This window comes from Astatotilapia calliptera, chromosome 2 (genome assembly GCF_964374335.1).
Source record: "Astatotilapia calliptera chromosome 2, fAstCal68.1, whole genome shotgun sequence".
Classification (NCBI taxonomy): Eukaryota; Metazoa; Chordata; class Actinopteri; order Cichliformes; family Cichlidae; genus Astatotilapia; species Astatotilapia calliptera.
The window spans coordinates 7,763,230-7,788,357 of NC_137423.1; the positions used below are offsets into that span (position 1 = coordinate 7,763,230).

Sequence of the window (25,128 nt, forward strand, 5' to 3'; positions counted from 1 at the left end):
GAGTTTTATGAAACTAGTATGGTTTGAACCTTGAAGAAGCCTGTGCAAGCCTCTGCTCTCTTGTACACAGTCTTGTCCAGAAGGTGTCGTTCTTTATCATGGAAAGATTTTGTGATCATCCATCACTGTTGTCTTCCATGAACACCCAGGACAACCTATTCATTTTACCAATTCTCTCTTCTTCAGAGATATATTGATTTAGCTACTCCTAGTGTTCCAGCTGTCTTTTTGGATATAGCTGCAAGTGTGTCAAAGCTTGTTTGATCACATGTTGTTGTTTTACAGCTTCTGAATGCAAATGCAACGCTTGGATTAAACTTAAGCTCCTGGAAAATGTATCTTTACATTTCAGGAAGTGCCTCCAGAACCATGTCAGGTCAAAACATAGTAAACGGACTGGTTCTTTTATTTGTGATTTTCTACTCTACTCGAGCACTCAAAGCACTTTGAACAACATGCCTCGTTAACCCATTCACATCCCGTCATACGAGCACAAAAAACAACCAAAAAACATGGATAACATCAACACAATTTCTCTTCACTTTCTGTGAATTTCATTTATATTTATTTTTCTCAGTTAGTCCAGCACGTATAAAAAAGTAATTCTAAAAACTTGTAATTGGTATCAAACATTTAAACAATAAATATCTAAACATATAAACTATATCATAAATACAGTTTGATAGCACAGTTAGACACTGTCTTTATTAATATCAACCTGCCTTTTATATGAAGTTGACAAGAGAAAGTTACGACTTGTTAACTATACAATGGACTACTGCCAGAATGAAAAAAATGCCCATTTGCTAAAAAATTAAAAAAAATAGAACACTTGTCTTTCAGTTCCTGCTACAAGCAGAGAATCTGTCCTTCATATTAACTAGGCACATCAAATAATATATGGTAATTAATTTGATATTTTCAGATGGTACAGTTGTTTTACAAAATAATTTATGTACTAAGGAAATTCATACACAGTATAAATGTCATTATTAAACTATTCTTTGAGAACTACAAAATGAATGAATAAATTAATTTTCCCTCTCACTGACTGAGGGTACGAAGTCCACAAGGTGGCAGCAGAGCAGCTTTCCTGATAGCTTGAGTGAGTTAACCACTTCAATATAAATAAATAATAAATAAGTTAAATATTTATCAGGCTGTAAGACGCAATCTTCGACGTGCTTGGCCCTTTACAAAGTAGTGTCTTCTCTAAAGTTGCTAATGGATCTTCAGCTCATCTCAGTTGATTCTGCTTAGACCCTAAAAATGGATGAAAATAAATACTTAATTTGCTGTACAAGCATCAATACATTTATGATCATATTAAAGAGCATAGCCTTTTTATTTTAAGCTTACTGTAAAAACAAAATGGTCTAGTATTTTATGTATAGCTTTCTGAAATATATCTGAAATAGCCTTACCCTTTGAACCAGAGACTCCAGTCTGTTGAAAAACTCTGATGCTTTTTCCTTAGGATGTGAGTGGCAGGTTGAGCAGTTGGTCTAAAAAGAAACAAAGAAGAAAGGAGTTTACTTAAATGGTCGTTTACTACAAGAGTCTGTGTACAAACTGAAAAAACAATAGTCACAATCAAGAAAAAAAAGCAATGCTGACTAATTTTTACTTACCGTAGAAGTTTCTGTGTTACAAAAGTTCAGTCCACTGATCTGCAATGATTGAAAGAAATATGCCAGTTTTAGAAATGCAGTGTACTAAAATGTTGACATTAGTCTTTAGAATAGGACTTAAGGTATATTATTATGTGAGTCCCACCCCAAACAATGTACTTACAGTAAGGGTATGATTAAGACTCTTGTAAAGTTTTTTCTGATATTTTCCACTTATGCCAAATTGTTGAAGCAGAGTCTCCCGAAAGCAAGTTAAGGCTGTCAGACAACAGCAGTCCTGTTACGAAAAGAAAAAGAAATGATGGTGAATATGACATCATGATTATCCCAGCTTACACACACACACATATATATATGTCAGGGTTCCGGTTGGTCTTTTTAAATACATTTGCTTTTTTAAATGAGATATATCACACGGAGCACCATACAAAGGGAACACAACAGCTTGATGCACAGTTCTACTTCATTTACAGTTGGCTATGAAAATGAGTTTTCTTTGTTTCAATGTAAGGAAAAATATTGTTCCAAGAAAGCTATTGTTTGTAGTTTCATTTCATGACTTCATTGTAGTTGACTTTCCAATCTGATGCACACAAAAACATTTTTATACAAAATGAAACTGAACCAAACAGAGTTTCCACTATTTCAATGATAACTTTCTGTTAAGTGAAAGAGGGTTTTTTTTTTTTTTTTTGTATGAATTGTTTCCCTCCAAAAATCTGGATGAAAATGCTGATGGTACAATGCAATTTTTCCCATGTGAAACACTTGTTTCTGTTTAGATACTCATTTTCCAGTGTGGTGTGACACCCGTGAACTCAGCCAGCTTGGGTCAAAGTTTTTTTGAGTATTTTATATCTGCCTAGCGAATTAGCCGTAATTTGTTTTGCTGCATTTAAAAATCAGAAATTCTGCTACAGTTATTGTTAAATCTTATCATTATTGCTACGGTTTAGTGTTGTGATCTCATTTTGAAACCATAATCTTTGTTTTGCAAAGCAAGATCAGATGCTTGGCAATCCTCATCATTCGCGGTGTGAGATAAACTGTAATTTGCAAGATGTTAAACAGAATATTGACTCAAAAGTTTTCTAGCATTCTGTCAAATGCTCAGTTTGAGAGGTGGCGTGAGGAAGTGTAATGGTTTTGTCTGCTCTCTGCTTGATTACTCATCACATTTCACTCAAAGGAAGCTGTGAGAAAATGAAAAAAATCCACTGAGCACACTCTTGAGTTGACTCACTGAATGAAAATGAATAAGCCTGACAAGAAAGAAGGCTGATTAGAATTTACTAGTAATGCAGTGCATCTTAATAAACATTTACAAGTCTAGTTATATAAAGGGTACATAATGAGACTATGTAGGATTTGACCACAAGAGCATTGCAAAACTTTACAAAATGTTTTTAGGTTTCATTGCTAAGATGTGCTATAGAGCCTTTAAAGTAAATATTGTCATTTCTATTTATAAATATTGAAATATATATGGCCTTTTTGAGGATTTCACCTTAGTCAAATCAACTCAGAAAAACAAAAATGCATGGTTTCATAGTGCAAGGTTTTAATAAATATTCTGTATAATAGTCGTATTTTTGTTTCTAATTAAACTAAGAAATGTATAATGTAGTTTTAATCCTGTCTAACACTTAATTATGTGGATTTTATTTTTGCTAAATTAAATTTTAAATGCTTACATTTTACTTTGTAAACGTTTTATGACAGTTCCTCTGCTCCTTAATATGACAGTCATTTATTTTTAAGTATTGTGATCAAAGAGTAGATGCGAAATTTAAATCTGGACCTTTATCCTTTAAGTTTCGAGTTTTACAGCTGCTTATCACCCTGCACATTTTGGTATTTCACACATCATTTGATGTACTCCTACAGTACCCGGCGCCTGACAAACTAACTACAGTAAGTGGGAGCATAACAACAATGAGTAAGCAACCACCAATATTTATCGTAGTGGTGACCATACGGTCTGCATTATTTTAGATTAAAGTAGTTTTGCTTACCTCAATATCCTTTGGTGGAGTATTCATCATGAGTTCTGTGTTCTGCAAAAGGAAGTCAAAAAAGATTGCATTAGGTAATGAAAGTTAGTTTGCTAGAAAGCAAGTTGTGAAATGCAGTTAAAGCAGTTAAAAAGTTGATGTAGATGAACTAACCGGAAAGTCGCGTTTGAGCATTTTCAGCTCTCTAAGGACTTCTTGTAGTTTTTTGCGCTCCATGGGAGATGCTTTGACCAAAGAGCAACAGTAGATTGTGAAAAGGCAAAAAACAATCAGCTTCATATTGTTAAGTGTCAGCAGCAGGCACCGATTCACCAAAAGACGCTTTACCCAAGTTTTACTGGAAATGCAGATACTTGTGTCGCTTACCTTTTTATACTTATCCCTGAGGACACAGGAAAACCACTTTTACAGAGTTGGAAAACTGCAGAAACTAGTGTGTGAGTAATGAAATTTTCTTTTCCACTGGCAGTCACCACTACGTGATCCGAAACTGGCGTCAAGCCGCGCGTGCGTGGGGCCTATAGATACTAGTGTGTGAATGTAAACTCGTTTGAGTGCACCCGACTCACCCGGAAACTAGAGGAACGGCGACGACACTTCCCATTTTCACTTTGAATCAGTGGAGCCAAAGCTTGTCATAGGTATTCTTTGTAGGTGTGGTATTGACAACCTGAATGCATTCACTGCATTGTGGCCACCTACACGGACAAATATCTTCGGCAACAACAGGAAACCCTTTGTAAGAGTTAATGTTTTACCAAAGAGACATGAAAAAAACCCCAAAAAAACATCTGTGTGTGTGTGTGTGTGTGTGTGTGTGTGTGTGTGTGTGTGTGTGTGTGTGTGTGTGTGTGTGTGTGTGTATATATATATATGTTGTATTTTCATAGTGCATAAGGAAGTAAGCTAATATTGGAGTAACATTTGCGGAGTAGTTCTTTATGCTGCTATTTCACTCTTTTGTCTCTTACACATTTTTGTCCACTTGCAAGATCAAGGAAACGTACAGCGGCTTAAGAGGGTCTGCTTATGAAATGCCTTGAAACAGTTGCATGTGTCATTATGGAGCGGGCTGACAGCGTCACGTCATTTCAAAAGGATGACACATGCTGTTACAGACTCACAGATTAATGATGGTCTGCAGGGGGAAAAAAAGAGGTTTTCTAAAGAAATGTTGTCATTATGTTGTAATTACATTGTAATTATTTGATAATCAACTATTTTTGTAGGTGAGGCGCTTAGGCATCTGGTCGTTCCTAGGTGTTCATTATTATCAGTAACTCTCAAGGCACATCCAAAACTGGTTGAAAAGATTGTGTCTGTTCTTTCTTCAAATAACTCAACAGCTTAGTTGCTGCCACTTTTGGTGAGCAACAGATCAACAGTTCAGTTTTATCCATATGTGTATATATAGTAAAATGCATATATTAAAAAAAAATATTACAACAGCTATGAGGAGTATAGGTAATTGCTATTGGATTGCCTGTCTTTTCTTTTGTGTTTTTGTTAGTTCAAATTAATATATTTTTTTTGTACTAAAAATACACATGTAAGAAAATTGCAACGAAAAATGAAGATTCTCCAAGGATAAGCAACACCACATATTACTTATATTTAGTTTTTTATTGTCACATGTGTAAAAACTGAATAGCTTGTAAAAGTGATTGAATAAACACTCGATTCTGGTTAACTTAAACAAGATGTTTATGAATGCCGAATTAAGGGTTAAAATTACTATTTTCTTTCACTTTCAGGTTTATTGTCTGTAGTTTAAGTCGCACTGGCACGAAAGCACTTCTGTATATTGGGAATTTTTGTATGTTTTGCTTATGTCAAACACATTATGTCAGTCATCTGATGCATTGGTTCACCACAGTGAGAGAAAACAGCAGTCATATTTCTCACTTTTATTTGTAGAAGTTGCATAGGTCTGTATAACCTTCTACTTCAGAAAGATCGACAAAGCCCGTGCTCAGCTTTGCTTGACTTGACTGTTGACTGTTTGTCAGGAATTATCATTGATTGCATTGTTTGTATGGTTGTGTTTGTGTTGTGCTGACATGATGTTAGACATGTCAATCATCATCACTGGGATGCAGTTTAAAAAATAAAAGCTTTACACACCTTTGCCTCTGTATCATTTCATGCTCTGTTGCCACTTTGACTACATTGTTTTGTCCATCACAGTCACAAACTTGGTATTAAGGTAACATTGTCACCATGTTGGCTGCATGAAACAACATGCAACTTTCTATTAATATTGCATAATTAAGCACCCATGCTATTGGATTTTCATGGCACTGTCCTCATGAATTCTCCTTCATATTTTTAACTTTCTAAATAATTTGGTCAAGAGAAAGAGTTTTCCTTTTTTGACTCCTGACACACTGTTTTTAATGAGAAAGGATGAGGAGATGTGAAATTTTGACAATCTGAATTATATCCCATATTATATCTCATTGTCTGTGAGTTCAATTGAATGTCAATGCCAAATGTAAATAAAGTCTCCTTTATGCTTTCACTGAAATGGGACTTTTCATTGGGCAGTTTTAAAAGATAATGACTAAAATCCGCTTCTGAGGTCATTGTGTTTAAAAGACAAAGACATAGTCGATGAGCTCAATTTTTATTACAATAGATTGTTGTTGTTGTTTATTATTATTATTATTATGACAACCAATCTTTAATCACAGTTATATTTTAGCCATAGGAAACCTTTTATGGAAATATCACTGCATATTTAATGATGGTCATCTACTCCACTTCACAACTTACACATTTTGGAATTTCAGATTGTATCATAGGTTAGTCAGTATGTCCATGTTCATGCTACCTCAGTCTTTCTGCCCCGTCAGTGGTAGTGCACAAGTTCTCTCCATACACACAATCTTTACAACAATCTACGGCAACCAGAAGAGAGGAAGTGAGAGTGAAAGAGAAAACCCCTCTCGTCTGTTTTCTCTCTTCGTCAGCGTAAGGGAACAGGTGGGTGGGGGCTCCGACTGGTCTAAGAGGTGCATCACCCTCAGCGTCTTATCAGGAGTACCTTCTGTAATGCGCACACAGAAAGGAAAAAGTGTCCTCAGGTAGATTCAAAATTCAAAAGAATTTCCTCATCTGGCCACCACCAGAGAATCCCTCCTAACCCACCTGTGGTGTGCTGGTTTGTGTTTTTACGTCTAAAAGTCTTACAAAGCAGCGTTGTTGACATGAGGAATTCATAAAACCTTTCCTCCCCCATTATAGAGATTAGTGGAGGAGATAAGGGACAATGCCCTTATCATTAAAGAAATGCAGTGGAAATAAAGGTGCAAGATTGTTCAAGGTGTTACATAAGCATAAGGATGTATCATTTACATTTCATAGCTCTTAGCTTCTTTTTCCAGTTGCAGGTCCAACAACGGTCTTTGTGCATCATTTTCCCCATTTTTTTGTCAAATAGCTTATTTAAGTTGTAAAAAAAACTCCAAAATGTTTATTAATGATTAAATAATAAACCAGTAATAGGAAAATCCTCTCAAGAAGTGAAAATCTACCTCATTTTTACTTTACATTTTTACATTAATACTTTATCTGGATTAATGTCATACGTATTAATTGATTCACCAATTCCAATCAGAAACAATAATCTTAAAAAAATACCTCTAAAAATTAAAAGTTGTGTTTAGTCATTCTGATTAAACGGACAGCCAGGGAGAAAAAAGCTGTTACATATTATTCATTACAAATATGAGTAAATTAAAGACGAACAGAAGAAATTACCCAGTGCAATTCTATTATTTTTGTATCTAATGCATGTAAAATGGTAAATGTGGTGATGTCGTCTAACAAAAATGAAGGTCCCAGTTTGAGACTGACTATCCCCCTGCAAGCTCACTTTAAACGGTTATTCTGGCAGTTAAGTCTGCTGGGCTAGAAGCCAGTTTTTTTTTCAGTTTAACCAGGATATCCATGCAACAGATATCCTGTTCAACACTTCCTTTCTGCATACTGGTTAAAAGCTAATAGAAAACTAGTCAGACTACAGCCAGTGGTTTCAAATTATTGTTCCTTTTTTTGGTTCCCACATGCATCTATTACCTACATGGCCATTTGATCTCACACTACAAGTACACCACAAAACCTTGGATGACAAAAATATTGGCATTTGTGTATCGATTGATAATGAAATTAAGACAACTTGTTTCCTGGTACAACGTACTTGTTATGCCCACTTGAACCAATAAAAGAGTAGCGTAGGGAATAGTCTGGGGAATTTACAGCTAGTTAATGGTCATCGATTAAATGTAATTTTATTTATATAGCACCAAGTCACAATAGCAACTTTATATTGTAAGATAAGGACGCTACAGTAATACAGAAAAAAAACAACAACATTAAGACAACACACTATGAGCAAGCAATTGGCAAAAGTTGATGCATAACAATAGACATCTAGCTTTCAACCTGACCAGATTCTCACAAAATTGTATGTGTGAGGGAAACTTTGAAATTCTACTTTGTCTTCTGAGGCACCTCACCAATACAGCAGAGGCACTGCACTTAATTTCAAAGCATCACAAGAGTTAGTTGGATTAGTTGTACTGTAGTTACTCATTCAAACTGACATAAAACTAACATTAATTGATCTATGCGACTATGAAAAAAGGCCATCAATTAAAACTTTTTAAAACTAGTTGAAAGTGAAATGTTATCGTCAGATATCTAGAACTAACATCTCAAGCTTTTTCCAGGGAACTTTGCAAAACAATGCTCTACTGACACATGTTTTTTCAATGATGACTAACAGTCTTGGTCAGACGTGACATGCCACACTGAGAAATGTTCTTTGTGGTCAGCCAGAGTGTTAAACACAGTGACAAAAAAGTGCGGCTTGTTTCAAGTCGCGCTTTGTCTTCAACGACGTAGCCGAATGTCTACAAGAGCATACAGAGCAGCATACGTATTTACCTTGGTGCAGTAATGACATCTCACTAATGGATACAAAACTCTTAAAATTACATTAGTTTATTGTTATTAATATAACAATAGTTAGAATGTCTTGGTATCGATAGGTAAGCTGGATTAACGTCACTTTAGTGTAAACTGACATTGAGAGCTTGAGATGTCACAGAATGAATAAATATTTTAATCTGTGTTACTTAAATGACATCATATTAGGAGACTGATTTAACAGTTGTATCTGCAATGCATTAGATGTGTGTACAAGTTATGCTTATGTGCCTTTTTCTTACTTTACACTGAAAATAAAGAATAAATAACATTTGTTGTATTTTTTTCTTTTACAGTTTATTGAAGTTGGTTAAGAGTAGACCCCCGTTCATTTTTCTAAACACCATTTTTGCCACGAGTTATCAGTGTGAGGTGACTTAAAACCAGATGTCAATCAAAAGTAAATGTTTGATTTTTTTTGTCAACAAATGATTTGTCTATTTTTCTGCTACTGTATTTCATTATTACGTAGCTCGGCCACAGTTGTTGCTCATCAGTATCATAATTTGTTTTTGTTTTGACTTGATATTGCTTGCTCAAACCGTAAATGACAGCTTTGTTTTGTTTTTGTTTATTGCACGTGTACCTCTTCTTATGCATACAATAAATAAAATACGTGTCTAATACGTGCTCTTCTAATGTGAATTCATCTAATTATGGTTTCAGTATGGGTGGCATGGCCTAAAAACAAAATGTAAGATGTGTTCTTTGTCTCTTCAGGGAGTTTAAATGAAAGTTAAAAGGATCTTCATGAATTCACCATGTGTTTGCACTTCAAGCATTTGACACTGTGAGGCAGATTTATTTACTTCTTCTTGATAATGTAGTTGACTTCCTACTCCCACTTGCAGTAGTATGATTTCCTACACTGTGGTCTCCCCTTTGTGAACAGTTTGCATTGCCGTGGTGCGGAGAGAGTAGGCGCGAGGTTGAAAGTTTGCATGAAACACACGCATCTTGGCATTTTTTAAGTAAGTGTGTATGTTTTTTAATTAAAATGCTGACTGAGAGAAACATGATGACTTTTTTTGTTTTAGATGCAAGGACAAATGAAGGAGATTATCAATGATTATGAAATGTGAGCATGCTCATTACCGTAAGTGTACAGGAAGATACAAAGCTGCCGTGGGTGGGGGATTGCCTCTTCTGGTCTTGTTCATTGCTATGACAAAAGGGATGACACAGCTTGTTTACAAGGCTTGTTTATATTGTTTATTGTTCAGAGTCATCATTAGTGCATTCAAAGATGATACCAGCTGCTATTTGTAATATCAAAATGTAGATTTCGGCTCCTGTTGACACTGTCATCGGGTAAATAAGCAATCACAGATGAAGTTTGATAAATGAAGCATAACGAAACAAGCTTACAAGGCCAGTGGTAAATCAGCAAGCCGGAATTTACCATCGGCAAGATGCTGATGAAATTAGCCTGCAGCGCATTAGAGTTCAGTATGGTAACCCACAAAGTTGATTGGAAGTTTTCTCGTATAAAATGTGAGGAATTTCATATATTGATTCCAGTAGACAGGAAAGCTAAACTATTTTTCTTTTTTCCTTCTGAGTGTGACCAGATCGCACAAAAAGTGCTCAATACAGTGACTTATCTGATAATCTCATAAAAGCTTTAAAATAAAAAACTGCATAACGAGCTGTTTTTTAATTATCTTGTGACAGCAGTTTCTGTTATCAGAACCAGAATGAAGAGTTTAACTTTGGTTTCTTTGGCCTACACATAAAGAGAGTCTCTCACGCATAGCCGGCTAATTTTGTAGGAGTTTGGTCAGCAGCTGCAAAGTAGGTTCCCACACTTTATCAGCTTGAAATAGCCTAGGAATAACTTGCCTGATGGTAAATACTAGTTAAGAACACACAATAAACAGGTATAAACAAGCTGAAAGTGCACATTAAATGCTAAAAATTGTGACAGCATCGTTGGAGACACAAAATATTCACATGTTCATCGAGCATTTTAGAACTAAAGTATTTGACATCTTTATGATTCAAACAGTTCAACTTTAGAAATATTTTCCTTGCATTTCCACTCCCGTGTACCAATTTTTTAATTAAAAAAAATAAAAATATTAATGTTTTCTGTGTGAAATCTGCAATTTTCACACTTTGCAAAGTCATCCCAATGGTTGGCCCAACCCTGCTTATTATTTTATGAAAATAAACAATTCTGCACAGTCATTTACTCAGAAAAGGATGGAAAGTGGGTTATTCAAAATGTTTTGTTTTCACAAACCTGCATAAATCGGGTCACCGTGACTGATCTGACAAAAGACATATAGGAAAACTAATGAAAAGGAGCCAACGTGACCTATTTTTTTGTTATTTTGTGGAAAGAAGCAGTATTTAACCAAAGAACTAGAACTAAATTCTGAAACCATGTTCTTTGCTGCTGGCACAGTGGGGATGCAAGACAATGCCGTTTACCAAACCTGCTTGTGCGTGCCATTTGTCAACCAAGGTTTTCTCTTCTACAGTAGAACACACCTGACCTACTCATATGTTCAAAGGTAAGTGGTTAAGGGGTGGCAACGCATCTCCACACAAACCCCGAGCATTAAAATGCAGGGCATGTGTGGGAGTCAGGTGTGCAATCTTAAGATCTGAACTATAGGTTTTCTCTGTTGCAACATCTTGAAGGTCATCATAGCCTTTACATTGATTTCTATGCAAGTTTTCTTCTTAACTGTACTTGACTAAATACAAATAGGACTAAATAGTACCTTAAATAATACAAGAACTACAATGTGTCTCCACTGTACAAAATACTGATAAACTGAAAACTGACATTGCTCTTTTTAAGGGTAATTTTATAACTAATACCACATCACCATAGCAGTAGATTGTAAATAATAGAATGTCTAATATTGCAAAAACTAAACATATCTTTAGATAAATAGCTGAAGCTTTAAAAAGCCAACATACCACTGCTGCAGTCACCCGTCAGTTCTTCTAAGCACAATGACAGTTATTACTTTGTCTTGAGTTTATCTTACTCAAAGGGGGCTTGCGAGACAGCTTTCCTACATAATGGTGACACATTCTTGACCTTTAAGAGTTAATGCGATTGACTTTTACCAGCAACGACCAGACTTAAAAGGTTTAGCTGTTTTGGAAATTGATCATTTGAAGGGAAGAGAAAAACAACAAGCGGAGCAGTGGGAGTACAGAACAGGCCATGAGCTGTGAATACTGTTTAACCACAACAGTAGGGGAATAACACTCAGCTGAGGGGCCGTGAAGATATTAAGGCCTTGAAACTGACACTGTTGCAAAACATCAAACTCCAATTGGAAAGTTTTGTTCTAAAATCAAACATCCACTGTCTGAACACCTACACTTCCAAACTAGGTTGCTCCCTGCAGGTAAAGTACCCTCTTTCTTTTATGCCGTTATTAAAGTGATGAGTCTAACTGCTGGAAGAAATTTAAAATAACCTTTAAACTCAACTCTAAATATGACACAAAAACCTTTTATGCTGGCGGAGAGCAGTATACGGTGTTATAAAAGTAGACACCCCACCTCCCATATACATTTAGAGAATGCTTCAAAACAGCAGCCTAAATGTCGATACTTGTGCCTGGACACGTATGAAAATGGCTACCAGGTGACGAGACGTGCCCCCAGAATGACGTTTGGTGTTCACTTGTAGTTTCCTAATAAAACTGTTGAGCAAACAAAGCAAGACGAGGGTGTTTGAGGCCACGTTATCCTTTTGGATATCCGTTTTTCCTTTCTTTTCCTGAAAAACAGCTTTCAAATTATTATATTCTTCAAGGAGGGAGAATAGAGGTTGTCTGCTGGAGTAAAGACAGCTCATGTTGTTTTTCAGGTGGTCAAGTCTTCATTTGCACAGATTTCATAGCAAGTTACTCCACAACTAAACAGATAGATTTAATTTCAAGTCTTTTGTCATCTCTTCCTTCTCTCACCCCAACTGGTCATGGCCGCCCCTCCCTGAGCCTGGTTCTGCCCGAGGCTTCTTCCTGTTAAAAGGGAGTTTTTCCTTGGGAGTCATGTGATTGGTGGAGTTTCTCTATATTATTGTAGGGTCTTTGCCTTACAATTGAAAGCTCTTTGAAATCAAATCACTGTTCTTGTGATTTGACACTTTAAAATTAAAACTGAATTGACTTGACAGCCATTGTAAATTCTGCCTTTGTAAAGCTTTCTAAACTCTTAATGTTATTGCATTGTATAAAGAGGAAGGTACTCTGTAGCCTTTAAGGATTCCTGGTCTCAATCTCCTTGTTGTCTTGGGCCTTTCTGTCTGGAGTTTGTGAATGCACAGATTTTATCCCCAAGTCCAATATCATGCGTGCTAGGGTAACTGGTGACCCTAAATCATGTGTAGGTGTTAGGCAGATGAAGCGCTGTATAAATGTATGGTTAAGTGCTGTTTTTACTTTCAATTGCTTTAAATCGTCATTAAGACTAGAAAACATGTGAATGCCAGTCCACTAATCATGGAACCAAAGAGCAGTCTTCTACTGTGGATGTAATTTATTTGGGCCATACATGCAGTAACTGTTTGTGTAAACACAAAGCGAGTTCTGGTACTGTTTTCAGCTCTCACCTGGTGTGTGGTGTGCTTTGAACTCCAAGAAGGTGGATGGATTTGAGTCAGAGAGGGTTACATATAATGAGCCTTTGAAATACTGGCCTTTTGATTTGGCTCATCTGTATCAATTCCAAGTTTCACATCAAGACCTAAACAAAATGAAAGAAATCCATAAAAAAATCCCATATTCTGGCATTTTAAGCTGCTCCAAAACAAATATAAAAATATCTCTGTTAAACATCGGACTTGCTTGTAAATGTATCTCAATAGAAGTTCTTTTTTAACATGCATCTTAACCTCCTAAGACCCGAACGCTTCCACAGTATGCATTTTTAATTTCTCTTTGACATTTGGGCATATTGGGGCCTGATGAATGTAAAAACAAAGAATTACCAGATTTTTTTTTTTTACCTTATTTTTGTTTTTAAGAAGAATGAGAGCCACGTATGAGGATACTCGTTTAAAATTTTGATAGAACAGTAGCAGTATAATGTCCTCGTAAGTGGATATCAGGCTATGTAGGGCAAAATTGAGTATTTTGGTCCATATATGTGATGTCCACATATGTGGACGCCAGGTCCTAGGAGGTTAATGTTAATAACTGTTTAAATCTTCAGAATGTAGCTCTCAAAAGTTCTTCGTATGTGTTTTCGCTTTTTGTGCGTTGAAAACTCTTATTGCGTGGAATATTTTTCAAAAAATGGATATCTCATCTTGGGAGAAACCTTTTCATATTTTCCACCCCGATGTTCCTTCGCCGTCTAGAACAGGTTATCACAACTTTCACAATCACTGGCAAGCATCCTCAAAATAATACACAGCCGTCTGATGGTTCGGAAAAATACGTCACTACAGTATCCTGTTTATTTTAACAAGGTTCGGTGTTTTGGCCAAAACCAGACTTCCGCCGTATATGACAATTAATCAGGGGGAGAATCTTTCCTATAAGATGATCAAATCTGTAGGCAGGACAGCACTCTGCTGCATGTTTTCTACAAATTAACTTTATTCTGTAACTCGAAGCAAGAAGTGAGAGTGACTTTTACTGAGTTACTCATCTCAAGTTCACGCTTGTCATTTCTGTCTACAGTAAAATAATTCAGGTTAGTCAACATCAACTTAGTCATATGACTTTCACTGTCTGAAACATTATTGGCATGTTGTGCTTTGCAGGATGCACTGCAGCTTATTACTGCACTGTATCGAAATCACCTTCAGTGAGATTTTCAAAACCATCGCTCTTCTATTTCTGCAGATTAGCAGCCTTGAGTCTGAAAACATAACTATAACCAGGAGATGCATTGTACATGCATCTCAAAAAATTAGAAAACTGCGAAAAAACTCAATATTTTCCATCAGATATTTATGGAAGTTAAAAAATCTTTACATATTTTAGACTCTAGACTATTTTTCTGTTGTAATATTGACAGACATGACATGTTGCTCAAAAAAACGGTTGAGTAAATTTCTACAAATCAAATTCAGTACATGCAAAAATATGTGGAAGATTGCTAATTTGGCATTTGTCCAGTTGTCATCATCACCTTCCACAAAGACGGTAAGCAAGAAAATGCCATTGCAGTTTGCAGAGTGCTGTTGAAACACATTAATGGAAAGTTGGCTGGAATGGAAAAGTGTGGTAATAAAAAGTGCACAAACAACAAGAATGCCTGCAGTCTTTGCAGGACTGTTATTAAACGCTGATTAAAAAACTTGGAAGCGCTTCGCAAGGAGCGGACTGAAGCTGGTGTCAGTACATCAACAAGCACGATGCACAAATATTTTGAGCAAAGGGGCTGCAGTCCTGATATCACAGCCACTCCTGAACCAGCAGCAGAACTGTAATACTTGTGCTGAGGAGAGAGAGAACTGGGCTGTTGCTCAGTGGTCCAAAGTCCCCTTTTCACGTCAATTTTTGCATTTGGAAGCCAGAGTGTCAAAGATGACTGGAGAGGGACAGAAACCACATTGTCGTTGCCTATTGGTGGTGGTCAGAGGGCCCGGTGGCGCCAGTGTCCGGCAGCCTCGCCTCTGTCAGTGCGCAGGGTGGCTGTGGCTACAATGTAGCTCGCCATCACCAGTATGTGAATGTGTGTGTGAATGGGTGGATTACTGAACGTGTAAAGCGCTTTGGGGTCCTTAGAGACTAAGTAAAGCGCTATACAAATACAGGCCATTTACCATTTACCAGGTCTTAAATCTTCCAGGAGATTTTAAAGATGCTTCCATTTCCCAATTAGCTTTAAGGGAACACAGACTTCCTTTTGTAGTAGGACCTGCCCACAAGGCCACAATTACTAGCAAATGGTTGCTGACCATGTTAGTATTGTATCTGATTGGCCAGTAAACCTGTGTTATCCATTCCATTTGGATAGATAAATGCCTGATCCAAAAATGAGAGCTGCTTTATCAAAGCAGCTTGGATTGGTTGCCTCCATGCCTCACTGCACTGATGCAGGAACTCAATGTAAAGAAGTCCCAGTTAACTGCTAAGTGTATTTCACCTACACATAATAAAATTATGTTCATATTTTAGAACACAATTTCCACAAAAAAACAAAACAACCTTTTTCACAATATTCTGATTCTTTAACCTGTACTAGGTGTATCCTAAATCACACTTGCACATGATTTGTATAATTCATATTTTTGTATAACTCTATGTTTTTGTAGAAAAAGACAACTCAATGAGTCTTATGTTTAAATAAAGGCTTTCATAATGACAATGTAACAGACAAATCATCTCTGATGAAATAGATTTATTGGTTTTGCAATTTTATAAAAGCGTGTGCAAAGATACAACATATTAAAATATTTCCATACAAACAAAACTAATGTTCCAAAAAAAAGTTACAATACAAAGGTTCTAAGACACTGAGGTTTAATAAAGATTGGTCTTCTTCATTATCCGCAGGAACTCCTGCTCGTTGACCTCACCGTCCCCGTCTCGGTCTGCCTCGTCAATCATTTCCTGAAAGGATAATAAATGTGATGTAGCAAAGGGAAGGAAGTGAGAGCATCAAACTGGAACAATTCTCACACTGACTTCAGGTAACTTTGTGTTTCATGCATGGCATTTGACTGCAAAGGTTACCCAGGAAAACCCCACCTAAAATAATACAGTTACTACTATTTTACTGTGACATGTAAGAACATACCAACATTAGAGGAACTGGGAGATATGAGAAGAGAGACAATACGTTTGGTACTTATATAGAAATGTATTTATAGTGGTTCCTCTAAGTATGTATTGTTCTTTAAATAAAAAATTCTTGGCTTCTGGACATGTGGTATTACTTTACGGTTTGTACCACTTATACAATTTACTGTAGTAGAGGTACTACAATATTTTAAATATGAGGTAGCAAATTTAAAATCAGTCAAACCAGCAAAAGGATCCCACCTGACCCCTTCAGAATGAGCAACTTTTTTGTACTTTAGTATATTTAACAAAGCCAGCTGGGGTGGCTGTAGCTCAGGAGGTGCAGCAGGTCATCCACTAACTGGAAGGTTGGTGGTTTAGTCTGCAGGCCAAAGTATCCTTGTGCAAGATAATGAACAACAAGTTGCTCTCTGATGTGCTCATTGGAGTACGACTGTATGTGAATGTTAGACAGAAAGGACTTGTGTGTAGGAAAAAAAGAGCTTGTATGAGTGTGTGTTTGAATGAGGCATATAAAGTAGAGTAGAAAAGCGATGCACCGGTTCATTTACATATAAAAATGTTAATCTTTACACTATGAATAGTTACTGCAGAGTGACTTGCAGGCTCTCAAAGTACTGAGCAGCAAAGCAGTACGAAAAGCTTTGTTCTTATTAATTCATTTCATTTTTCCCAGCATTACTGAGCCCTTATCAGTTTTTATGTAAAGGAGAAAACCATATTGTATTTTTCAGAACTGAAAAACGCTCTGTTAAAAATTAAATCAGTTTACACCCACTACAAATATCACAATCTAAATTCAAAATCTTGTTTTTGTTCAAGATGGGGGTTTTTTTCTCAAAACCCAACTTTTTGAACATCATTACCTCAGGAATCATTTTCAATAACCTGATAATACAAAATGCAATTTTTAAATGATTATATGTTTTTAATTTAATTAAGGGAAAAAAGCTATCTAAATTAACTGGTCCTACCACCCTTGGCAGTAGAAATTGCAATCAAGCATTCGAAATAACTAGACAATCAGCCTTTCACATCACTGTGGAGGAAGTCTGTCCTACCGTTCTTTGCAAAACTGTTTTAATTCAGCCATATGAACAGCCTGTTTAAGGTCATGCCAAAGCACCTTAATCAGTCGTGACTTGTGTTTTCTTTGTTGTTGTTTTTTAAGCCAATCAGAGGTGAACTTGCTGGTGTGTTTCAGATCATTGTCCTGCTGAATAACTTGAGTGTGCATACGTTCCTGGCATGAACTGATGGTCAGGCATTCTCCTTTAGGATTTTCAGGTAGAGAGCAGAACTCAAAGTTCCGTCAATTAAGTCAAGTTGACCAAAGCAGGCCCAGATGTTGCTACGATGTACTTTTTATAAAATGCTGTTTGTTTTATTGTAGATGTAGCGAGATTCAAGCCTTCCCAAAAAGTTCAACTTTTTGTGTCGTCAAGGTCTTGGAGATCAACAAGACATTTTTGGCAATTGTGAGAATAACCTTTATGTTCTTTTTGGTTAGAAATCACTCTTGGAACTTTCTTTAGATGTTGTTCTCGGTTCTTTGTGACCTTCTGGATGAGTCATCAATTCATGATTTAAAAAGGGGAGGGGGGATTACTTCTTCACACAGGGGCAGGTAGGGGCAAAACTGTAAGTACTCCAAAGTAATGAAGAATCTCTATACCTGCAGCTCTGCATCTGTGAGGTTTTCACCCAGCTCCTTGGCAACTCTCTTGAGATTTTTGAATGAGATTTTTCCCGTGCAGTCATCATCAAAGAGTCGGAAAGCCTTCAGTATTTCTTCTTTTGTGTCTTTTTCACTCTGTTCTCATCAAAAACGAATACACATATATATATATATATTACAAATTAAAAACATGCAAAATGTTCTTTTTTAAATTTTGCTCCAAATGCAGTCCAATATGAACATAATTTGCAGAATGTGTGTAGGAAATGAAGTGAAGCACATTTTACAAAGCACAGACATAAAGAGTGTGCATGCAGTATATTTTATAACTCTTGAATGGAAATATGTTTTGTAATGTAAAGAACAGGTGGCCACACTAAATGTTATCTATAGTTTTTTCAGTCTGAAGAAAACCTTTTTCTATGATCTACTGTTACTGTGCTATTTGTTTAGGACACAGGAAAGCCATAAAGGTGTTGGTGACTTTGCATGTACGGTGCCATGATGTATTTGCTCACTGTAGCAGGACCCATGCTAATCAGATGCCAATCAGGCACCTGATTGTCAACATCTGAGGTACCAGAAGCTCCAACAAGAGTCAAAAGCAGAACAAGCACTGGCAGAGATGATTTGGCAAGTTTTTCATGGGTCAACCCATAAATACACTAGCCTTACAAATGTGTCTGTGTGTGAGACAGGGAGGGGGAGAGAGAGAGAGATACTATATCTAGCAAATTCTTGCAATGTTTAGAATTGCTCCAAAACAACAGCTGTCGAAACAACACACAAATGCTTGATTTAGCCCCAACAGTTTTAAGGACAGTGCTATTTTCAGACAGTAAAACTTCCAACTTAACTGCAGAGAAGTTTTCTTGTTCCTTTCGGTAAAACACTCACCATTTTCAGTGTCATAATACTGAGAAAGTCACCAAAGTCAATCGTTCCAGAACCCTCTTTATCAATGTCTGCAATCATTTTCTTGATCTCTTCTTTCTTTGGTTCAAACCCCAGAGCTCTCATGGCAACCTGTGACACAGATAACAGTAAAGAAAACTGAAGCTGCTGCGGTGTTGTGACCGCGGTATGTTTTCCTTACTTAACTTTTATCACTATACATTTAACTAGAAAGCCAACCTTGAGCTCCTTCACGTCTATTGTTCCAGTTCCATCTGTGTCAAAGAGATCGAAAGCCTCTTTAATTTCTTGCTTTTGCTCCTCAGTCAGGTCGTGTTTTAAATCCGTCTTTTTCCTTTGGCTAGCCGAGGAAGTTGGTTTCCGGTAACTTGAAGCCTATGAAATACAATATTAATACATCACAAAAGCTACCTATTAAGTTACTAAGTTAACAGCAACGAGACTCGCGGTACATATCTTATTTTAGGTCATTATTGTGCTAACTAGCTTAAATGCTGTTCCGGGAGACCGAAGAGAATCAAGTTAAAACTAACGGCTTTTTATGGCAAATCTCACAGCTTCTTAAAATGTTCATTAAACATTCGTTTATAAAGCTACTTTACATAATTAAATAAATGCACACCATTTGAATAAATGATCCCGACGGGGAAACCTCTGTTTTGTTTGATGGTCTGATGTCAACAAATCAGGTAGCAACGACTGTGTAGTTTTTCTGTGAACAGACATCCGAGAGAGCCAATACAAATGATGAAAGCACGCTGACGAAACCTGATTAACCAATCACAAAAAATAGTAGGCGGGTTAAAACAGTTTCAGCCAATCATACGGACAGTTTGTTGTCGCCCAGCAACTAGGAAACAAAACGCATGCGCAGTGTTTAATCGGTTGAGCTGGACCAGGCGTAATATAAATGCCTCGTACACTATTGAAATAAGGTAAAAGTATACTCATTGAGGATAGTAAAAAGTTTGTATTACAGCGTCATTTTGCAGAGTCATTTCGGGGGGGGGGGGTTCTGCTCTTGGATTAAGGTACAGACACGGGCAGTTTTGAAGTAAACTTGTCTCTGGTTTGTTAGCTTAGCTTGTAAGCTGACTTGTAAGATGCTGAGTGAAGTGCAGGCATTGACAAAACTCGCTGCTAGTGTTGGAGGAATAATTAATACCCGTCAGTTTTTCATGAGTAGCAATGTTTTACCTCTAAAAAATATGTGGGTTGCACCCATTATATCTGTCAAATGTCAATATGCTGATTGCCATCTGTCTGCAAATACGATTTTCCATTTCGTAGTGCTTGGCTGTTAACTGCTTAAATCTTAAAAGACACGTGATGAGGGGGTGAAAGGCCTATGAACCGTTTGGTTTCCCTGGACAAAAAGGAAAAAAACAAAATATCAAACTTGCCAAGCTGCTATTTTAATTGCTGTTATCAGAGTAAAACGAGTTTTGTTTTTGTTTTGTTTTTTGTTAAAAAAAAAAAAAAGCCCACACTGACAGTGAAAACAGCTCAGTTGACAGTGATGACTTAGGTTAAGGCTTCTCTGCATAAAAATGATTGAAACCCTTAATTAACTAGATTAGAACTTTCTACAATATCTGTAAAGTTGAGACGTCATGCCATTAAACTAAGGAAAACAGTTGTTCCGGCTAGGTTAACCAGAGAGTTTACAATCAGTAAGCAATAGTACGGCTCCAAGCCGAGAAAGAGAATTACAGATGTGATGTTCACTTTGAACATGTTGATGGAGACATGTGGAGAAGGTCAAAACAGTTTCAGGCTGTCTTTGTAGCTCCAGAGAAAGCATACAATAGGCTGCCATGAGAGGAATTGTGGTACTGCATGAGGGAGTGAGTAGTGTTAGAGAAGTATCTGAGGCTGGTGTAGGACATTTATGAGGATAGTGATGAAGTTTGAAGTAGGAGTGACAGATGGGTTTACAGTGGGGGTGGGATTACATCAGGGATCTGCTCTGAGCCCATTCTTGTTCACAGTGGTGATGAACAGGTTGATAGATTAGGTCAGGCAGGAAAAGAGGAAGACAACATATAGGTTCATGGATGTAGTGAAGGAGGAGATGCAGTGGGTTGGTGTGACAGAGGTAGGGATAGGTAGAGATGGAGCCAGGTTATGTGCTATGGCGACCCCTGAAGGGAGCAGGCAAAAGAAGCAGTAGAAGATGGTCTATCATAAAAAAAAAAAGAAACAGCATAAAAACAAATAGGGCCATTAAAAAAAGCTATTCCCGCAATCCCCCCTCCCCCGCGTCCTTTTAGTTTCTTACAAATCTTTTATCATTTGAGGATTACAGTACCATACTTTATAATAAATTTGAATTTCCAGGAGGTGTGCTCTGTGTCAGATTGGTGACCTCTTCAGGGTGTACCTCACCTCTCACCCTATGGTAGCTGGGATCAGCTCTTGCCCTCTTGTGACTCAAATAAGGTTAAGCAGAAGAGAATGGATGGATAGAAAAGGAAATCTGAGGGCCTATACTTAGTTACTGTGCCTTGTGACTTATTACTTTAAAAACACAAATCATGTTTCCGAACTAAAGCAAATGTTTGTGAGGACTTTTTTTTTGTTTAGAAATGACCAAACTTAAAAATTTTCTTTTACAGTTCACAGTCCTCGAATGATGTTGGGAAGTACAATCATAAACCATCGACAACATATTGGACTGCAGAAACTGTTGGCGCTGGCAGGAATCTCACATTCCTCTTTGGGCCCTTGTATAAAGTACAAGTTTATCCAAGATGACAAGAGTGGGGAGTCTGCTCTTGTGTGCTCGTGTTTTCGCATTATTGAGACCATGGAGCTGACCTGTGCAGTGGGTCAGCTTGTTTATGAGACTATTCAAGCCCACCAGAAGGTCTACCATACAGGGTCGGGATGCCTGCTGTTCCTAGCGGGGGCCTGGAGCCGTGTTGCCCTGGACTGTCTTCAGAGAGGAATTTCAGTAGGGAACATAATCTCAGCAATGTCTGAAGGGATGGATGTATGTCTGGATGCTTGCAGGAAATGTGCCGTTTCAATTGATGGTCTGGGCGTGACATCGTTAGAGAGTTGTGCTGTGAAAGTGTCCAAGAAACCCATCAAATATTCATCGCCTGCATTGTGCAGCATGCAGGGAACAATAAAGTTTGACGTCAAGACTCTGACCGTCGGTGAACAGAGAAAAATAAAACTCAGCAGACATTTTTGTGAGATGAAGTCTGAAGATTTCTCCAAAGTATTGCTACAGTCTCCTCAGCCTAAGCTTCCTGACATTGTACACATTGCTGAGGGACTGAGTCATGGTTGTGATGATGCAATGAAACTTGTAGTCGAAGTTATTCAGATGCAGTCAAAAACTAATGAAGAAGATGTGAGCTATCCCATGTTTGACATTACTAAAGTGGTGACTTGTATGCTCCCTGGTTTACCAGAGGATCAGGGGTGCGTTGTATTTGGCTGTGTTGTTCTTTTATCTGCTGAACAGGCTACAGTCGCTCATCACTTAAAAGAACAACAACTGAAGGTTGTTCTCATAAATGGAGATTTATCCCATTCTTACCGCCATCTTGGCTTTAACAGGCCGACAGGTATGCACCGTGTGAGGGATCATATAGATTTTTCGAGTTCAAGCAAAGAGGACGAATGGGTGGAACGGACTGTGACACATCTGTTGAACCTGGAAGTGAACCTGATACTAATCCATGGGCACGCTTGTGAAAAAGTGATTCAGCACTGTTTTAGGCATCGTATACTTGTAGTGGAAAATGTGAAGGCTTCTGTTTTGAAGACATTTGCCAGCTTGTCTGGAGTTGTTCCGGTAACCTTTGCTGCGCAACTGAGCAAGCAAAATGTTGGCACTGGGGCAAAGGTTGCAATATGGAAAGACCTCAGTAGCCACGAGAAGTACTCCCTGGCTGTGAATATCTCAACTGGCAGCAACAGCGGGCTAGTTACAGTAATCCTTACAAGCTCTATACATGGAAAGCTTCAGGCCCTGGAGGACCAGTTTTGGGCCTGTGCTTATCGCTTACACTATGCACTAAAAGACAGAGCTCTTCTACCAGGGGCGTGTGGGACAGAAATGCTTTGCATTCATCACCTACAAAAGCGAGTGGAGTATCATGTCATGTGTCACAGAGAAAAGAACGGTGAGAGAGGAACCAACCACTACAGGCGTGTAGTGTTGGACCTCATGGCAGATGGTTTAATAGATTACATATCCACTGTAATGGTTAACACTGGAAGAATTTCAAAAGTCAAAGCTAGGACTGAGGTGTGCCAACAACTGCAGGACTATCTAGGCAATGCTGCAAAGTCCCCACAACTTTTCTTAAACAGTGAAAATCAGGATAATGAAGTCTTCACAGCACCAAAACCCAATGAAGCACGAGCAGTGGAAATCTATGATAATCTGAGCGTGAAACAGGAAGCATGGAGGAAAGCCTTAGATCTTGTTTTCTTGGTTTTACAGACGGATGCAGAGATTATCACAGGCGTAGACCAAAAAACTGAGATTGCCGAGAACAGTCTCTTGCTGTTGTGATGTTCATGTAGAATATTCAGGCAAAAGATTTCACTCTACAAGACAAACTGTTTTTTTCTTCCTAAACAAAGTGATTTGTAAAATATGCTGTAAATAATACAGTGAAGGGCTTTTGAAAAATGTTATTACCTATTTTCTGCCACAAGGGGGAGACATCCTCTTTCTGAATGTCTTCAGAATTCTTTCTAAAACTTATATTAAAAAAATAATAAATAATAAAGTTATGTTGAATAACCAAGAAATGTAGTTTTTCTTATTTTTAATTAACTTGGCCTTGTGTCCTCTGTCATTATGATTCTCTATTCTCCCTGGAAATTCCCTTAAACATTACTTTTATTTTATAATAAAACAATCATGACTAACCTGATCTAGGTTATACATATCCTTGAACACATGTTGACTTCGCACACATTTCAGGCCGGGAAAAATACTGCTACATATCCAAACCCACAATTAGATTTCCTGCTCGAGGGCTGAATTTTGTTGTGCTTCTTTGTCTTCGAACACTTGCTTAATGATATTTGCCTAAGCTTCATTAAGTGTCTCCAGTTTGGCTAGTACTGCTCACATTGAATGCTGACACTGCTTCTGTGCCAGGTGCGGCTCTTTTATGACTTTCTGTGTCATAACTGGCATGGTTGATGCAGAAGGAACACCTCCAGACAGAGTAAATGTTTTGGGTTAAGTCTTACTAGTGTCTGTGCTTTAAAATACATTTTCAGAGGTGATGTCAGTTATTCGAATCCTGGAAATCTTTCATTAACACTTTCCATCCTACATAATCACCTAAAGGTCACATAAATATTTTGAAAGTCTGCAGTTTGGGCAGCTTTTAGAGTACTTATACATATATAGAAATTTGTAATAGGCTATTTATACAATACCTATATTAAGATAAGTAAAAATGATTACGACTTGGAAAATTCAAGAACTGCTCCCAATGCACTGTTCAATTTTGTTGGTGTCTTGAAAAATTTCCCTTTTTTGCATGTTGTGTTTTAGAGGTGACGGTTTCAATGACTTGCGTGGTCTTCCATTTCCTCTGAGGTCACAGAGAGCAAAGCTCATTACACCCTAAAAATAGTTCAGTGAAATAAAAGTGTTACAAAGGTTTTACGGTGGAGACGGAATAGTCTTGACTCAGACATCATTCAGTGTTGTTGCAGCATTGAGAGGGGAGGGCATGACATAACGTAACACACACAACACTGGGGAGGAAGGTTGGAACGCCAAAACTGGTGACACATCCGAGAGTTCAGGGTGAGTCCACCTCCTTTCTGTCTGCACGAATCACTTAACAAATTTATATAACGTAAAACTTAAAGGGCTCTCTGAGAGATGATTCAGATAGATGGAGTATTTATTCTGGGCAATGACAAGTAGGAAATGAAAAAACTTTAAATATAAAATTATGAGGAGAAAGGCCAGCTGAGGCATTTTTTAAATATAGTTGAACATTTTTTTAAAAAGTGTGTCACAAGTTTTCTCAGAAGAGTGGCTGGCATTTCTCTTAGAGATAGGGTGAGGAGTTCGGCCATCCTATTGTAAGCTGCTGATTACAGCCTCGCAACAAGCGTGCCAAATGAGCAATTCTTTATGCCACTGAAGTAAATGAACTGAAGCTGAA

General features: G+C 37.5%; 3 protein-coding genes and 1 long non-coding RNA gene across 5 annotated transcripts; 1 reads left to right on the top strand and 3 right to left on the bottom strand.

The window, feature by feature from the left end:
- Nucleotides 1–548: 548 nt before the first annotated feature.
- On the bottom strand, nucleotides 549–4,175 carry il21 (interleukin 21). Of its 2 annotated transcripts, XM_080305014.1 has the most exons (7): nucleotides 4,013–4,175; nucleotides 3,800–3,870; nucleotides 3,647–3,688; nucleotides 1,795–1,908; nucleotides 1,632–1,670; nucleotides 1,425–1,505; nucleotides 549–1,263 (listed from the first exon to the last, which is right to left on the bottom strand). In XM_080305014.1, exons 2-7 carry the CDS (start codon nucleotides 3,860–3,862, stop codon nucleotides 1,243–1,245), a joined length of 360 nt encoding a protein of 119 aa, XP_080161140.1. In that variant the 5' UTR covers nucleotides 3,863–3,870; nucleotides 4,013–4,175; the 3' UTR covers nucleotides 549–1,242. The 2 variants fall into 2 exon arrangements, with proteins under 2 accessions (XP_080161140.1, XP_026039196.1); XM_026183411.2 differs by having other exon boundaries at nucleotides 3,800–4,159.
- Nucleotides 4,176–6,256: 2,081 nt separating this feature from the next.
- Nucleotides 6,257–11,687, bottom strand: LOC145430272 (uncharacterized). Its single transcript, XR_013910739.1, has 3 exons — nucleotides 11,573–11,687; nucleotides 9,734–9,800; nucleotides 6,257–6,695 (listed from the first exon to the last, which is right to left on the bottom strand). It is a non-coding gene; the product is annotated as an uncharacterized LOC145430272 (long non-coding RNA).
- Nucleotides 11,688–15,952: 4,265 nt separating this feature from the next.
- Nucleotides 15,953–19,725, bottom strand: cetn4 (centrin 4). The gene is made up of 5 exons (XM_026183443.2): nucleotides 19,587–19,725; nucleotides 19,184–19,339; nucleotides 18,947–19,075; nucleotides 18,047–18,184; nucleotides 15,953–16,179 (listed from the first exon to the last, which is right to left on the bottom strand). The coding sequence occupies exons 1-5, from the start codon at nucleotides 19,587–19,589 to the stop codon at nucleotides 16,090–16,092; spliced, it is 516 nt and encodes a 171-aa protein (XP_026039228.1). The 5' UTR covers nucleotides 19,590–19,725; the 3' UTR covers nucleotides 15,953–16,089.
- Nucleotides 19,726–19,815: 90 nt separating this feature from the next.
- bbs12 (Bardet-Biedl syndrome 12) lies at nucleotides 19,816–23,743 on the top strand. Its single transcript, XM_026183433.2, has 2 exons — nucleotides 19,816–19,899; nucleotides 21,583–23,743. The coding sequence occupies exon 2, from the start codon at nucleotides 21,597–21,599 to the stop codon at nucleotides 23,499–23,501; it is 1,905 nt and encodes a 634-aa protein (XP_026039218.2). The 5' UTR covers nucleotides 19,816–19,899; nucleotides 21,583–21,596; the 3' UTR covers nucleotides 23,502–23,743.
- Nucleotides 23,744–25,128: the final 1,385 nt, after the last annotated feature.

Bases quoted from the DNA above. Each gene is read 5' to 3' on its own strand.
- il21 (XM_026183411.2), bottom strand. From the start codon at position 3,925: ATGAAGCTGATTGTTTTTTGCCTTTTCACAATCTACTGTTGCTCTTTG. The intron at 1,506-1,631 runs GTAAGTAAAAAT...GTTTCTTTTTAG, and splicing joins GTAACACAGAAACTTCTACG to ACCAACTGCTCAACCTGCCA. The intron at 1,264-1,424 runs GTAAGGCTATTT...ATCCATTTTTAG, and splicing joins TGGAGTCTCTGGTTCAAAGG to GGTCTAAGCAGAATCAACTG.
- cetn4 (XM_026183443.2), bottom strand. The intron at 18,185-18,946 runs GTGAGTGTTTTA...TGATGAGAACAG, and splicing joins GTATTATGACACTGAAAATG to AGTGAAAAAGACACAAAAGA. The intron at 16,180-18,046 runs GTATAGAGATTC...TTATCCTTTCAG, and splicing joins TCACAGATGCAGAGCTGCAG to GAAATGATTGACGAGGCAGA.
- bbs12 (XM_026183433.2), top strand. From the start codon at position 21,597: ATGATGTTGGGAAGTACAATCATAAACCATCGACAACATATTGGACTG.